This window comes from Bos indicus x Bos taurus, chromosome 4 (assembly GCF_003369695.1).
Source record: "Bos indicus x Bos taurus breed Angus x Brahman F1 hybrid chromosome 4, Bos_hybrid_MaternalHap_v2.0, whole genome shotgun sequence".
Lineage (NCBI taxonomy): Eukaryota > Metazoa > Chordata > Mammalia > Artiodactyla > Bovidae > Bos > Bos indicus x Bos taurus.
The window spans coordinates 76,660,814-76,677,005 of NC_040079.1; the positions used below are offsets into that span (position 1 = coordinate 76,660,814).

At 37.1% G+C, this 16,192-nt stretch overlaps 1 protein-coding gene across 12 annotated transcripts in view; it reads right to left on the reverse strand.

The window, feature by feature from the left end:
* Nucleotides 1-16,192, reverse strand: part of MAGI2 (membrane associated guanylate kinase, WW and PDZ domain containing 2) — a 1,464,809-nt gene that overhangs the window by 186,935 nt on the left and 1,261,682 nt on the right. For 8 of the 12 annotated variants that reach the window (XM_027539773.1, XM_027539768.1, XM_027539767.1 and 5 more), the window contains 2 exons: nt 15,611-15,800; nt 7,217-7,258 (listed from right to left, as the gene is read on the reverse strand). In XM_027539773.1, the coding sequence (XP_027395574.1) occupies nt 7,217-7,258; nt 15,611-15,800 (232 nt within the window). The remainder of the gene's footprint in view (nt 1-7,216; nt 7,259-15,610; nt 15,801-16,192) is intronic. The other 4 variants (XM_027539770.1, XM_027539775.1, XM_027539769.1 and 1 more) reach the window with 3 other exon arrangements.

Below are 16,192 nucleotides of genomic sequence, written 5' to 3' on the forward strand. Positions count from 1 at the left end.
TGCCTCTTCCCCAACCCCTGAGGAACTAGACACACCAATGATAAATTAATTTCGTGGATGCGATTAATGAGAGTGCTGTTAAGAGTAGTGACGAGCACAGAAATAATAATAATAATAATAATAATAATAATAATAATAAAATATATATATATATATATACAGTGACAAAAAAGTACGCATTCCAAAATTAGGTAGTCTGGATTAACAGTGACCAGCCAAGGACATTACTAGTGTATTGCCATAGGCAGAAAGAGTACACACATTTTCTGAGTGGGAAAAAAAAAATCAATGCGTCTATAATTCTTTATTCTCCTGAAATCATTGAGATTGCCCTTGAAGACTGGCTGCCACTTTGGGGATGTTACTCTGATCAGGATGATTGTTTTAGAAGCATGAGAGAACAGATGGCGACACCCTGGAACTACCTGGTAAAGGATAGTCTGCTGCTGCTACTGCTGCTAAGTCGCTTCAGTCATGTCTGACTCTGTGCGACCCCATAGACTGTAGCCCACCAGGCTCCCCGTCCCTGGGATTCTCCAGGCAAGAACACTGGAGTGGGTTGCCATTTCCTTCTCCAATGCATGAAAGTAAAAAGTGAAAGTGAAGTCACTCAGTCGTGTCTGACTCTTCGCAACCCCATGGACTGCAGCCTACCAGGCTCCTCCAACCATGGGATTTTCCAGGCAAGCATACTGGAGTGGGGTGCCGTCTAGTAATTTACTAATAGCTGTTTATGATTTGATGTGTCCCATTTAGTGTGTGTGTGTGTGCACGCGTGAGCATGTGCATGCTGGGGGATATAAACTTACACTTAATAGAAGTTGTCTCTTTTAAAATTGTTAAAGTTAGAAAACATAAAATTGAAACTGTTCTCTACTGAGGTTTGAGTGAAGTTTTAATTTTCTGAAAAGCTCCTTTAGGTTTCTCATAACTTATTACTAGAAATTTATGAGAGTCTAAGTGAACTCTTATCCCTCAAACAATTTAAAATGTGGAAGCCACTAGTAGATTGACTGCTGACTTCATAAACACATTCAAAATAAAGCTGATGAAAAAAAAAAAAGAAAAAAAAAACAAAATAAAGCTGATGAGGGATACTTTTCTGTAGTTAGCCGAAAGAACGGAAATGTACTTAAAAAAAAGCTGAGAAATTCCTCTGAATGTCATTTTCAATTCTAGAATAAATAAGCTAAAACCATAAGAAATCTTTTGACTTTTAAAGGAGCATATGATTTAAATAGGATTTAAGCTTCTCCCTGGCCCTTTGAATCTTCTTCAGGGGCAAATGTCTCAATCACGACTGGGTTGTGCACACTTTAGAGTGCACACTGTTAGGATGTTAATCAAAAATCAGCAACTTTGGGGAATACTTATTAATGCCATCCTTTGCTTAAGAAGTATTTGTGATCTCTGGGCCTTAACGGTTTAAAGGAGGTATTAAAACTGACAGAAGCAATTATTCAGTTAAATGTTAAATTCTTATTATTTAATCAGGATGGTTTTGGAAATTGGGATGGGACTTCAGATGAGACTCCTCATGGGACAGGAAGCTATGTCTTAGTCATCTGGACATACGGTGATAGTCATAGCTGGTGATGGCCTGGCAAATCTTTTCTAGAGTCCATAGTAAGTGAAGCTGCTGAAGTGGGACAGGAAACAAAGTACAATGAGATGGGGCTCGCCTTTGTGCCCTCCCACCACACGAGGAAGGCAAGTCACTCACTTCTGAAATTTAGGCATACGCATGTGTCTAGTGCTCTCAAGGGGAAAAAAAAAGTTGAATCAGGCACCTATGTACATGTGTATGTATCATCCAAGACCATGACTTTCATGTCCTTCTATGGCCAGATGCACGTAGAACCAAAGGCTTTCTCAGTCAACGATGAATATAAAGCTCAAGAATAAGAACCAACTGCATTTCCACATCCATTAGTCATCCTTTATGAACTGTATAATCATTCATATTTTAAAGATAAGACAACTTAGCAGAATTCAGTTCCTATTAAACAGTTAATTAGACTCATGTGGTAAAAGGAAAATGAAACCTTTGCCCTATACTCTACGAGTCTCAGTTGACTTTTGAGCTCAGTTTATCCTGAGGTCTAGAACATCATATATGAAATCGCATATTGGGGAGTGTGCTAAAACTTCAGGACTCTGGAGCAGGTAGAGCAGCCCTACAAAACCATAGCAGGGATCTATATTCCTCCCAAGGGAGGCAGAAAGACAAAGGCAGACGACAGACAATGCCCAATCACTGTTCACACCTCTAAAATGTGGTTATGGTATGACTGCTCACATCAATCTCTCCTCTAGGTTACTTTAGGCTTAGTGGACTCTAGACCATACATACATATATATATATAAATTACAAAGAGAGCATGATATACTTCTGTCACTTAAAATGACAGAGCTAGCATATGTTTAACCAGAACCTGTCATCTAATTGTAGATATTCTCATTTTTGCATCGCTGCTGAGTATGGTGAGAAATTGTTCCTCCAGTGGCTTTAGCACCAATCCATATTGCATGAGGAGCTCTAAAATGAGTTTACTGTGTGATCCGTTTTATTTGCTAAGTGAAACTTCCCCCCAAGGAGATGCTGAAACTGTAACAGTCCCAGTAATGGAATTTTGAGATGTGCCAACGTACAAGGGAGTTGTCTTGTGTCAGAGAATTCTGTGATTCCTGGGAGAACTGGAAAGCTTTTCCTTAATGAATGATTCAGGACTGTTTTTTAATTAGGAGAAAAATACAGATGTTTGCTAGTTTTATTTAACTCTGAAGAGGTAAGCAGAGCACATACTGTCTTTCCCCTGTTCTTTGTGTGCACTTTGGTGACATTGCGATCTCTCGACTATTGCTTTGACTGCTCTGATTTCAAACATGGGGCAAAACATGCCAACCATGTCATCTTCACCTTCCACTCTTCCAGGCCGAGATGGCTAGTTTCATGGTACATGTACGCATAGAGAGAGGCAAAGAGAGACCCATTAGAGTAGTCTGCCACAGATGTGATTTATTTTTAACTTTTTTGTTAATTTTGGAACACAGACTCAGAGGCTGCAGGGCATGGAAACTTAAGAGAAATAGTCAACTGGATACAAAAGTTTAAATGATAGATTGTGCCTTAAGGCAGTAGTATTGTGTGTGTGTGTGTGTGTGTGTGTGTGTAAGGAAAATAAGAGTTTTCAGAAAGACAATTTTTCTTTGTTTTCTCCTTCCTTCCCCATACCATTTGAGCCTGGCTTTAGAAAGTAACTAAAATTACATGCACAAAGCTTGAAATGTTTCTCTTTCTCCCCACTTTGTTAGCTCTCTTGAAAGATTATGATGTTTCTGCTACTTTTCTTCAGTTGCTCTTCTGGTGGGATGACATGTTTAAAACAACTGTAATATGCTTTATCTCTTCCCCTATCAGTGTAAGGACTTAAAGCAAAGAAGTTCAAGGGCCAGTCTCCATCCCACTGTTTCACAATCCTCACTTCTCTCTCCAGTTGGTTTACAGACCACGTACCCAGTAGGTTGTTAGATGAGGCGGTTGGTGAACACTCAGTGGGACCTGAGTCGCTCAACGTCACTCAGTCATGCCCCCACCAACATTCTTTTTTTCTTTCTTTTCTGCCTTATTTTTCCTGTATTTATGCTCTTTTTTCCCCTTCTTTTTCCTCTTCTTTTTTCTGTTTGAAAAACCATCAGAGGTGCTCTCAGGCATGGCGTGGTGCAACTCAAGGTGAGGCAGTGGTTGTGAAGAAATGGACTAAAAGACTCAGAAACCTTTTTGGATGCTGGTGTTCAATGGCTAGCCATGGCCAGTGTTGCTGGTTCTTTAGAGGTGGGTCTTGGGATCCTCAGGCTTTATGAAATAAAACATTTGAAGATCCTTGTCTCAGGTGGGACTTTGCATGACCTCTGGGACAAGCTATGGGGATGGAATTTACAACTACTCATAAATCCTGGGATCTCACTAATATTGAAAAAACTATATCCAGGTAGCAGGGCAACCTCTGTCATAATAAAGAAAAGCATCATTTCAAAAGCTGATTCTTATTTTGCATTAAGACTCCAGGAAGACTTCATATGCTCTATGTACCCTTGGTCTAGCTTCTGAAAGGTGGTTTTATGCACAATTTCAGGGAAAAGGATAGGTGACTGAACACAACTGATTAATTTTGTGAATGTATTCAAGCTTCAAAAATGCAAAGAATGGCATTTTTATGGATTAATTTGGCACATGGGATGCTGCTGTAAACATGTCAATTAAATTCTGGTACTTGAATCCCCTTTCATGTTTTAATTAAACATAAGCACCATGGGCTTATTACCACAGTCTGGCACAAAAAAAGAATTCATTAAATATTTTTTCTACTGGAAAAAATGTTATTTATTTATTTTTTGCTTTTCCTCATAAAGAAATCTAGGAAAAACAGTACTAGGAAGGAACAAAGGTGGTTTCCAAAGAACTCCAGATACAGAATAAGTTAAAAAGGAATTAAATAACTTTTATTGCTCAAATCTAACATTACCAGATCAATAACTAATACATATCTGCCTTAAAAGAATCACTTCTCTCCACTTTTTTCTCTTTATAACCTTTGGTGATATGAACATGGCCAGACACGGTTTAGCCATAGTAGAAGCCATCTCCCACTCTGCATATGGGTCTCTTCAAATAACCAGAGTTTTCAAATTAAGTCAGATTTTCCCATTCTAAATACTCCCCTGCTCTCCCCATCCTTTTCTCTCTTGGACGCAAGCCTTCCCTCTTTCCTCTCTGACTTACTCCTGCCAGTCTGGTTTTTGTGCTCTTGGCATTACTGAACTGCTCTAAGGTCACTGATGACATCCTAATGACCAAATCCAATGGCCATTTTTTCTTTGCTCATTCTGCTTGATTTCTATGTCTCACTTAATACTGTGGACACACCCTTTATGATCCTTGATTTCTTTTGTTTCTAAACAAGAAAAGATCTCCTTCCAGAAGCAATTTCTAGTCTTGATTTCTGTGGTACTCCATATCCTGGTTTTCTTGTTTTTAGGTGGAGCTGTCCACTCAAAGGCCCTGACTGTGGATTCATTGTTTCTTCTTAACATTCTACCCTGGTGATGGCATAATTATCTTTGTTTATAATATTCCATTATGAATAGCTTGCACGAGTTGCTAAATAAATGTGTCTTAAATTTAATTGTTTCCGATCTAGTGAACCTGATAAACCACAACACTATTCTACTATTGAGATTTCACTTAGCTTCCTAATTACATTAGGACTTCCTACCATTAATTTTGCCTAAGCATCTTATGCAGTTAAATTTAGCAAAATACCTTACAATTATAATAAACAGATCCAAGTCAAAATCATGACAAATAGCTTGATAAAGAACATTTTATAAATATGAGAAGTAGTATAGAAGATCTATTTATTCTGGATGGAGTCATAATTTTTCAGAATAGTTTCCTAACTTGTGTGGACACTTAACAAAATATTTGAATTGGTTCTTAACCTGAAAATCTGGATTGTATGGTAGTATAATACACTCAAACTATATTAAAACTTTCCTCTTTCAAGTAATATATATTTTGGAACCATTTTGCTCATATATCAAGGTTATCTAAGTTATTACATAAACATAGTTCTTCTCTTTCTTCTTTTGGCTTTAAATATAGTACATTCAGAAGCTGAGAAATGCAGAAAATGTGCTTGTTGTGCCATAAGCTAAGATTCAGAATCTCAAATTAAATCTTGCCTTCATTTTGCACCTGTAATTACTAGGTCTCATTTTCCCTCTGGTTCTAAGATACTCTTAAAAACTACAAAGATGTTATAGTTGGTATAAAATATATATTATTATACATATAAATTATGTTTAATTTATAATATATATAATTATGTTTTAAAAAATTTCAGACAAAGCTAAACCAAATACTTTATACATTTTCTGATGACAAAATGCTGAGCAATATCTTCCATATTTTCTACAAATCCAAAAAAATGACATGGAAACTTATAGAATGAAATGATCTCAAGCACATATATCCTCCAAGGGGTGTTAGAACATGCTGAGATGGATAATGAGCTGTCATCATGGAAACACTCTAGAGATGTGTGTTGTGAGCCCACAGACCTGAAATAGTACTATTATTATGAAACATTCTTTTCTACAATTGTTTCAGTATTCTGGCTTTCAATCTAGTGGTTTCAATCTAAATAGCTGTTCAAAGTACTTCTTAAGAGTAGGAAGATCTAAATCTTCCTTTTCTTCCTTTATTTCCATAAAATTAAATATTTCAGCCTAAATCAAATTAATAAATATTTTTTCAGAATAATTAGGTCAAAAACATTTAAGTAATTTAATTATTACTAAAAGCTCTTAAGCTTCAAACTATTCTATTCTAACTTAAAATACTATTAAAATGTAGCACTTTATAAGTGGCATGGTTTAAAAAAAATAAATGGTTATCAGTATTTAACTGATGTGAGAATAATTTCATTCTACATTAGCAAGTTTATAGTAATTTTTAAGTAAAGTAATTTCTAGTAAGTTCTATGGAAATGTCTAAACCGCAAATCTTTTCAGATACTCTAGCTTATTTCAATTATCTAGTCCAGTGCTGTTCAATGTAAACAAAATGCAAGCCACATAGGTAATTTAATTCTAATAGCCATATTTTAGAAAGCAAAAAGAAACAGATACAATTTTAATAATATGCTTAACCTAACATATCCAAAATACTATTTAAGCACTAACACAATAATTAGTGAGATATCATATTTTTCTTTTTTTTGGTACTAAGTTTTTGAAATTCAGTGTGGATCTTACACACTTCTCACAGGACATCCAAACTCAGAGAGGCCACATTTCAAGCACCTAGTAGCCACAAGTGTCTAGAAGCTTCTCAACTGGATAGCATGATTTAGTCAATCTAATAGCTTCTTTTGGTACTTGGTGTTTTAATCTAGTCTTTTACTAAAGCATTTTATGAAAGAACTTAATGAATAAATGATTGTTTTCCTTTGACTTTTGTTTCTTTCCTTGGCTGCCATATAGGTCAAATTTGGTGAGAATTGCCCTCTACCTTAAATATACGCTTATGTGGGTGAGTGAAATTAGCATGGCGATTATATACTAAAAAACTGATACTACTCAGAAGAATGATTTGTTACACAAAATGGAAGACGTTTCATTCACAGGACTGTGAGTACTGAAGAATACTTGCCAGAAGAATCCATTCGAAAACTGGTCCTTGGTGGCACTTGTTCTGGATGGGAAAATGGGGAATTAAAATTGAAATTCATTTATGGCATTTAAAAATTCATCTTTTTTTTTTTTGGTTGCAATTAGAACTCACCCTCAATCATTTTCTTGTGTTTCATGATTTTTTCTCTAAAATCCATGGAGTTAATGGACAGATTTACCCTGTTTTACGTATATGAATATGTCTATAAATGTATCTCTTTCACACGCAGGAAAATACCTGAATTCTTTTAGATTAGAATGGAAAAAGAAAATCACCATTTCCAAAGATTAAGCTTTGATTTTGATGATAAGAGTGCTGATTTGAAAGTAAAGTCAATCCAGAACCCAAAATATGCACATATCTTCGAAATCACACATGATATTGTGTCATCAAATATCAAAATGGAAAGTGAAAACTTCAATCAATAATATGCTGATTTATGTACACCAGTCCAAATATTTTGATCCTTATAATTATTTGGATAGTAAGTTATATATAACTAGTTGAATAAAATTGGTTTATTTTAGCAATAGGGATCCTTCGAACTATGATACTATAACATGTTACATATAACATAAAAGTTTATGGACATGAGTGTAAAATACTGTATATATTCTATAATGTGCATATGAAATACTATGGAAAAATGGGTATTTTATCATTAAACTTAAAAAATTAGAAGACCAAGTTCTGATTGCTTTCTTACTGAGCTTTGTTTGCTTCACTATTCAACACTGAAAATGAAATAGAAGCCTCTTGAGGGCGATGACAGGCTTCCCCAGGGTACCCTGCACAGCTAGTCTCACTTGGTGTCTGCATTTTCACAGGAAATAAGCTCTCCAGCAAAACTGTTTTTTTTTTTTTTTAATCTCCCTGTTTAGTGTAACTGCTTAGGATTATGAATTGAGAAATATTCCTTAATCATAAAGATGGAGCTATAACAGGGATGGAAGACTGTGCCCTTCTAAATACCTCCATTAGTTGTAAAAGTGACATCATAATCTTTATACTATCCTAATCTCACTAGGACCTACTTGCCATCCAGCAATTATACTCAGTTTACTGCAGCCCTGATGGTCTCATTTTTAATCATGAAAGTACTTTGGGTTACATTGTCAACTTGTGCTACCACCAAAATGCTCTGACAAACTAACGTTCAATCAAGGACTGATTTTAGAATTTACTTCTCGAATTTCCATCCCCTTTTATCCCGTCTGAGTCCCAGAGCATTAAGTTTTAAACCAGTGAATTAAGTGAATTTATAAGCTATCAGATTGAATCTAATTTCTAAAATACAGGGGAAAAACATGTCTCCAACCTAACTTTTATTTCACTATCATTATTACTTAGCTATTTCTTTCTCTATTAAAAGGAACCTGTTAGAAATATAATACCATAGTTATTTACAAAGTTACTGAAAAATATTATTTTTGAAATTAGATTTCCCAAATAAAATTTACATATGAAAAACAGCAAGCACACTTAACTGGATTTACTGACTCCTTTACCAACATACTCTAACTGCAAAGTGATGCACAATGTGATATATCAGAAACTCCAGCTGAAACACAATTTTTTTTTCACAGATTAAACCATAACAAATTAAAGATAGCAATAATGATTTTTCTGAACAAGGTACAGGAAATTAACCTTCATTGTACAGTTGCGGACTTTTTTTAATGCTCATTTCCCCCATGGAGTGTTTTTTTTTTTTTTTTTTTTTCTTTTTTTCTTTTCTTTTATTTCTGACTGTGCTGTATGACATATGAGATCATAGTTCCCTGACCAGGGATTGAACCTGCATGCCCTGCATTGGAAGCATAGAGTGCTAACCACTGCATTGCCAAGAAAGTCCCAACAGAGGATATTTTAAATGATGATGTTATTAAATTTTTCTGGTCTTTTTATGATTCTAATGTTAAAGTCACTGGTAAAAGTGTCTAAACATTTACATGTTATCTTATTTTGATTTTTCACTAAGATAAGATAGTGTTCCAGAGAACACTTGTGGGTAGTACTGGACTGCCCACAGGCCACTGGACATCAGCAATGTCCAAGCACACGTGGCCAGGGCTTGATTTAGCTGTGTTCAGACATGTGGATGTTCTACAAACCAAGGTAGCTGTTTATGATTACTGAATAGCTGCCTGCTGCTATGGAAGCCATCACTTTATCTAAACCTTCCCTAAACTATTGGTGTTTCCAGTTTGACTGTACTGAATATTTAGTCACAAGGGCAAAGGAGACTGGAGACAAGAAGGCTCAGCAGAAGCCCTTGCGTGGGCTGTGGCGCTCTGGCTCTGAGCTCAGTACATCTTGTGCATCTACCTTGTGTGCTGTGGTTCACACTTCACACTATTGGTTTCCATTTAGGGTCTCAAGTGATGTGCTGCAGTGAATAATATTTTTACACTACCCCAGCTTTCCAAATGGCTCTGCCATTAGGATGGGAGACAGTGCTAACTACAACCCCTGCTCACTACTAACAAGGAAAGAGCAGCAGAAAAAAAGAAGATGGTTTAGAAATACAACCACCCATTTAAGATGTTATGAATTACATGTGCTTTATAATCCCAAAAGAACTCCACAATGAACAACAAAAGTGCAGGATAAAAGCCATAGATGTGAAAAACACAATGGTCCATTTTTGATCAGCTATGAATTATAATTTCATTTCAAATAGAGTACTAAAAACAGTCTTGTAGCCTTCCTTCATTATGCTATTTAACTGGCCTGTGGTTGCTCTTGATTGCTACCTTCAGCACAAAACTCATTGCTTATTACGGATTAATGCTTCCTCATTTCTCGAAAGAAAAATTGATTGTGTGAGCTCATTTTGAAGAAATTCCAGAGGAATTTCTGTTCTAAGGAGGTCCTACCAGAAGGCACATTATACTACATGGGTCCCTCACTCTTTTACAATCCTACGTTTGAGTGATGTCTTACTGCAAAAGAGTATGGTCATGTTGTACCTCATAAATTGTTTATTTATAATAACCAAGGTTCAATGTGAAGAGAAAAAAGTTTGAACAACTTCAGTCATAATTCACCTTGGGTTCCTACTAAGGGACACAATCATGAGGGAAGAGTTTCAGGGAACAAGGGGTTTTCTTCTCTCTCTTTGTTTTCACTGGCTTGCCTGCTCCAGCTTCTGAGATTGCAGTGTGGAGTGTGTTCAGGAAATGGCCCCATGAGCTGAGGGGACAAACTCTAAAATAAGTCTGAATTAGAGAAAAATGAAGCAGCAGGACATGGCCCTCATTCCTAAATTATCAAGTTCCTTGGCATGATCATAATCTTATTTTGTAAGATTCCAAAATGAGCCACACTCATTTCTTTGGGAAGCACTTTGTATTCCCTTGCATTAAGAAGAGGAGCCAGTATGGCCATTCTTCTGCAGTTATGTGAGTACAATCTGTCTTAGGAGCAGAAAGACAGACAAAGTTAACTCTTTTTTGGTCCTGTGATTATTGTGACGATGAATCTGATTTATTCTCTGTGATAAGCATGAGAAGTTCTCTTCACTTAGATTAGTGAAGCCTCACCACCTACTTTTTCTGCTTAGTTTGCCATGCTCTGCACTTGTACATTTGCATAGTTTTCTGGGTATGGAAGGAGTTCTCTGGGTGTTGGGCTACCAAGACAAGTCACTGCATACATCTTTACCTCAAATTGGGGATAAAAGATGTATTCAGGGAGCCAAATAAATCAGTTTAAAAGAAATTATTTATCTGATTAGGCTTTAAAATTTGTATTCACAGCCTGTATATTTAGATATATGCTTTTCTTGGACAGTAATGAGGTCTATCTCTTTAACAGATTGTGTAGTAAAGGAAAGTCATATAATTTATCATTCAATGAGGACAATCTGCAGTGTTAAAGGGAGCTATTAATTATACCAGGACAACACAGAGCAGGGCTCTCCCAGGCAAATGGCATGCACAGTCACCCTGGATAGTCTTGGGGTAAGTAGGACATTATAAACTGTCTCCTATTATATTAGAAATATGTGGTTGAAACATGATGTAAACACATATAGAGAACAAGTGGCAGGAGGAGATGGGAGGGCAGAAGGCAGGAAGGACCTTCAGAAATAGTCTTTTCCCCTCAAAGTCAGAAATGGTATACGGAGCCCAACATTTAGAATGTTCACATACAAACCGACACAGTTCAAGCCTTTCATCTTGTGACTGCAAAGAAAATTAAAATCCCTCTTTCATGAAATTTATGGAAAAAAGACAGAGAAGGGAAAACTTAAAAATAGCATGGCTTATCTCATTACACAATGGTGGGTATTTTCCTCTGCTTTCAATTTTAAAAAATCCAAGTAATGGAAACAGCAAGAAATCAATTATCAACAGAGACTGTCACACAAAGGAAAGTGAGATTTATGTAAAAGACTTAGATAGGGATGAGGGTGGGTAGATTTTTGCTGTTTTCTGGGAATTTCCAGTAATAATATAGGGTGTCAGCACTTGAAAAACTAACATGAAAACCCAGAAACCCCACTGGTCAAAATTTCTTTTGGAACTTTTTAGGCATGGTTCTTCTAGTATGTTTATAAGCTTATGTGGAATGAAGTTAATCAGGAAAATTTTTCTTTTTGCGTAGAGCTTGCCAGTAAGAACTAACAAGATTTTGATAGTTAAAAGATGTTTAATGCAAGACATTCTTCTGATTAAATATCAATTCTGAACATGGAACGACCCAGAGGGATGGTACAGGGACGGAGGAGGGAGAAGGGTTCAGGATGGGGAACACGTATGCACCTGTGGCAGATGCATGTTGATGTATGGCAAAACCAATACAATATTGTAAAGTTAAAAAAAAATTGCAACACACACACACACACAAATGATGGGTCTAATTGTCTAGTTATATTTAAACTATTATCTGTACCAATTGCAACATTTTGCATGTTGAAATACTGATAATGATTCGCTTACATAATAAAATGTCATTCAGGAATTGCTTCTCTGTTTGTGTCCCCACTTTCACCATAAGCCTCATGTGAGTGGAGATCATGTCTTGTGATTTTCCTCTCATGGCGTGCCCAGCCGAGTTCCAGACACACACTGTGCTTCATACAGTCTTGTGGATTGATGTGGAGCCTGGGGCTGCCACCTCTGGGCACTCTGCCTGACGCTCTGCAATCAGAGGCATTGCCTGGCCTGCCAGATGGAAGAATCTTCTCTCTCTCAAGTCCCATGTCATCATAAGATCTTATGAGGACCCGAGGTGTTTCTAGCTTTTCCTTACATAAGCATGTACCTGCCATGTTCTGTTTCCTGTGGCTCTAGTATCCTATGGTTGTCTATGTTTATTTAAAATCACAGTATGTTTCCTCCCAGGAATACATCTTTATTAAGATGTCCTGTGCATGCACATTAAAATGTCAGCATAATCTAATTATGAGCCAAATGAGGCACAGCACCATTTACATCACTTGATAAGTTTCCATCATTTGCAGAGGACTAGTAATTTGAATCCAAATACTTCTTGACAGACTGGATGTAACAAACATTCTGTAGCTCTGCAGAGTAGAAGCTTGTGGGTGCAGGTACACTCTTTTATTTGGTAACTGCAACCCAGTTTTAAACATGAATTTTAAAAAATCTGCTCAGCGTTAGATTTCATTGTAAAAGAGGATACCATGAGGTCATTACAGGTCAAGGAAAATGTGAAAAGATTTGGTTTAGACACTTTGGTTAAGATTCCTTTCCATACTTTCCTTGGTCCCACTGATTTTTCTCCTAGGAAACAGTTCGGAGGGACAGAATAAAAGGAGTCGTACCTAAATATTATGCATGTAATTCAAAAGAATAGAGTGGCTCAATATGGGTCTTTTGTTTGGATGCATACATTTTACAATGGTTAAAAAAACCAAAACTATTAGAAGATGATGAGAAATACTTCCTCTGTTCATTAAAAGAATGCATTTTTGGCATTTTTCTAAAAATTTAAAAGAGATAATGAGACTTTTTCACACTTGGAAACACGATATGGATACAGGGCAAAGGTCTATGTGAAGCTGAGAAAAGCAAAGCGAACTGATCAGCTGTACAGAGATTAGAGAAAGTGGTGCCATGTTTTTGTTTTTTTTTGTTTCCTTAATCTTCAGAGCAGAGCTTTTCTTTCCTTGACATGATTTCTGTGTTTCATTCACACTCCATTTAGTGTTACAAAATAACAGGACAGAGAGAGAAGAATGGGAAAGAAAATGGCTCTTTTGGCTCCTAAGAGTTGTGACCCCGAAAACATCATTGTGTCCTTGGAAACATTAGAGAGAACTGAGAAAACAAGACCAACGCGGTGGGGAAGTGGGGGCGAGGAGCAATGAAAAGAGGTCCCAGCAGAGGCACGAGCTGGGCTGACGGAAGTGCAGGGGCATGGGGCGGGCAGTCGGGATGTTTGTCGTTCAAGTGGCTGCAGACACAAAGGGGTACAGAGCTCCCGGAGGAGGACCGAAAAAGAAAGTCACGGAGGTTAAGGCAGATTGCTTTGCGAGGTTTGTCACAGGTGAGGAGTGGAAAGGCAATGAACAGAAGGAGCATTGCAGGGGCTGGATAAAGAAATCAGAATTTGTTCAGGGTTAAAAGAAGGTCATACACCATTCCTTTCCACAAAGAGCATTAGACACCATAAAGAAAAGACAGAATAAACAGCAACGCTGCCTTTGTCTTGGGTAATAAAGCTTGCATTGGTCAGGAAACCACAAAAGGATGGAAGCAAATGACTAAAGAAGGGCAACAGGAGGAAGCATCTCTTGACATTCCCTAAATGTAACCACAAAATCCAGCAAGCAAGGACAGGAGGATATGTTCCCCCTTCTGAGTTAGGACTTCTGCTGTATCCTGATCTCTACTCATTTACACTTAGTTTTCTTATCTCCCAGTTAGTGAGAGCAGAACATAGAACTCAACTTGGGTGTCTCCTCATGGTGCTAAAGGTCAAGTAGGTATTTAATAAATACTTGATTACTGAAGTAGAAAAGGTATTAAGAACTGTGCTGAAATCATTCCTATTTTTTCAGTATAATGCCCATTAACACCATGAATTCATACTCTGTATTACACAGTGAAAAAATTTATTCTATCAGAGCAAAGACATTCTAACTACAGAGCCCTTTGAAAACATTTTAGTTGCTCAGCCAGAAGGAGAAAAGTGAAATACACTAGCCCTGACACAGCCAATTATTTTTAAAAGGGTGGCAGGGGTGTTAGTGGCAGGGGGGAGGTTCATTTTGATGAGAGTGATTTCTCAATGGCTTGCTGTCCTAACTAGTTCATCAAGTAAAATTACTTTTACAGAGAGTTGTAGAGGATGGGGAAAGGGTATTATGTCTACTTTCTCCCTGACCAGCTGGGCATATAATTCTCAGCCCCTGAGCTCATCAAAGAGTAAGCAGATTTGAGATCCTCTGAGATCACACACAATTTAAAACTTGCTATTCATGCTTCAGATGATAAAGGTGGGAAGAAGACACTGGTGGAAAACCGAAACAAAGGAAATCAGCAGACTGTAAACAGGAGCACCAGGAACCAAGCACCGCTCTCTAGGCTAGTTTTCTCAAGCCATTACTCAAGTTCATATCATACTGTGAATTTCCTTCATAGATTATGCATTCAAGCCATTTGAATTCCTGTTCTTTAACGTTCAAAAGAGATGACCTGTTAGGTGGTGAAAAATGGCTCAGTGAATGCATATGCAATATTAAAAACCTTTGTTTTCTAATATTTATAAAGTGCAATGAAATGATTTTAGAAGACTTTTAAATAGGGTGACAAGTGCCTACACAATATTTTATGACTCAACTTTCAAATGGGCCCCAGTGCATTAAATGAAGCAGAAATTTCAGGTAGAAATGATTGGCACCTGCTCTTTGCTTCTTTTAGAACCATTACTTTCACCATCATGAGTTGGAAGGACTTGGTTGACATTTTAATCACATTCCTAAAATCTTCAGTGACTGCATTCATGCTCTAAGGAAATCTATGCTTTAGACTAAGATCAGATTAAACATAAAAATCCTAACTATTTCTTATTATCTGGTGGCTTAAATAAAGCTAGTCGTCTCTTTCTCTACTGCCTACCCTTTGCCCCCTTTCCCCCCCACATTCCTGATTTTCTTAAAGGATTTAGGGAGAAAAAGGAGGAAACAAAATTTAAACCCAAAGGATATGAGCTCTTTTTGAGTTGACATAGATTTTTTTCTTTTTTAAGGAAAAGTTTAGATCAGCTGGCTTTACTTTAGAGATAGGTTTTGAACCTCAAAATATAAAAATCACACCAGATCATTCCATCCTCAATAAATCCCCTGGCAGGGCTTCAGCTATTTGTAATACGCTCTTGTTTTATGTGGCTTTCACTTACGCCTACTTTCATAAATGGCTCTCGATTTCTCGTAGAGCTCATATGGGTCAGGCTTCCTTGGGTCAAAGGCCTCTGTTGAGTCAGGAAAGGAACTCCTGTGAAGGGCGGGTGGGAAGGGCAGGTTCTGTGGTATGGCCGGAGCAGATAAACTCGTTTGAGGACTGCCTTGGTTCTCCCATCGATCCATTATCTGTAAAGCCAAAGAGAACAGAGAAGATGACTGACGATGAGCTCTCTTTCTTGCTGTTTCCCTTGTCACACACCACAGCCCTCACATTTAAGTTCAACTTCCTTGTCCTGCAGACTTTTCTTTTACAAAACATTCAAAACTTCGGTATAAGTGCCTTGAAAGAAAAAATTCTATTTCTATATAATAAAGCACCATGGATGGTTATAAATACATGTGTTGCTTGACTTTTGAATGCAAACTTTCATAACCTTGTCACCTACCAGCTAGTAATTTTCAGCGAATCACTTAATCTCTCTGAATCTGTTTTTTTCTCCCTATAAAATAAGACACTGTATGTATTTCAAGATAATTTATCTGTAAGTGCTTATAACTGTATGGTATTGTTCCTTTTC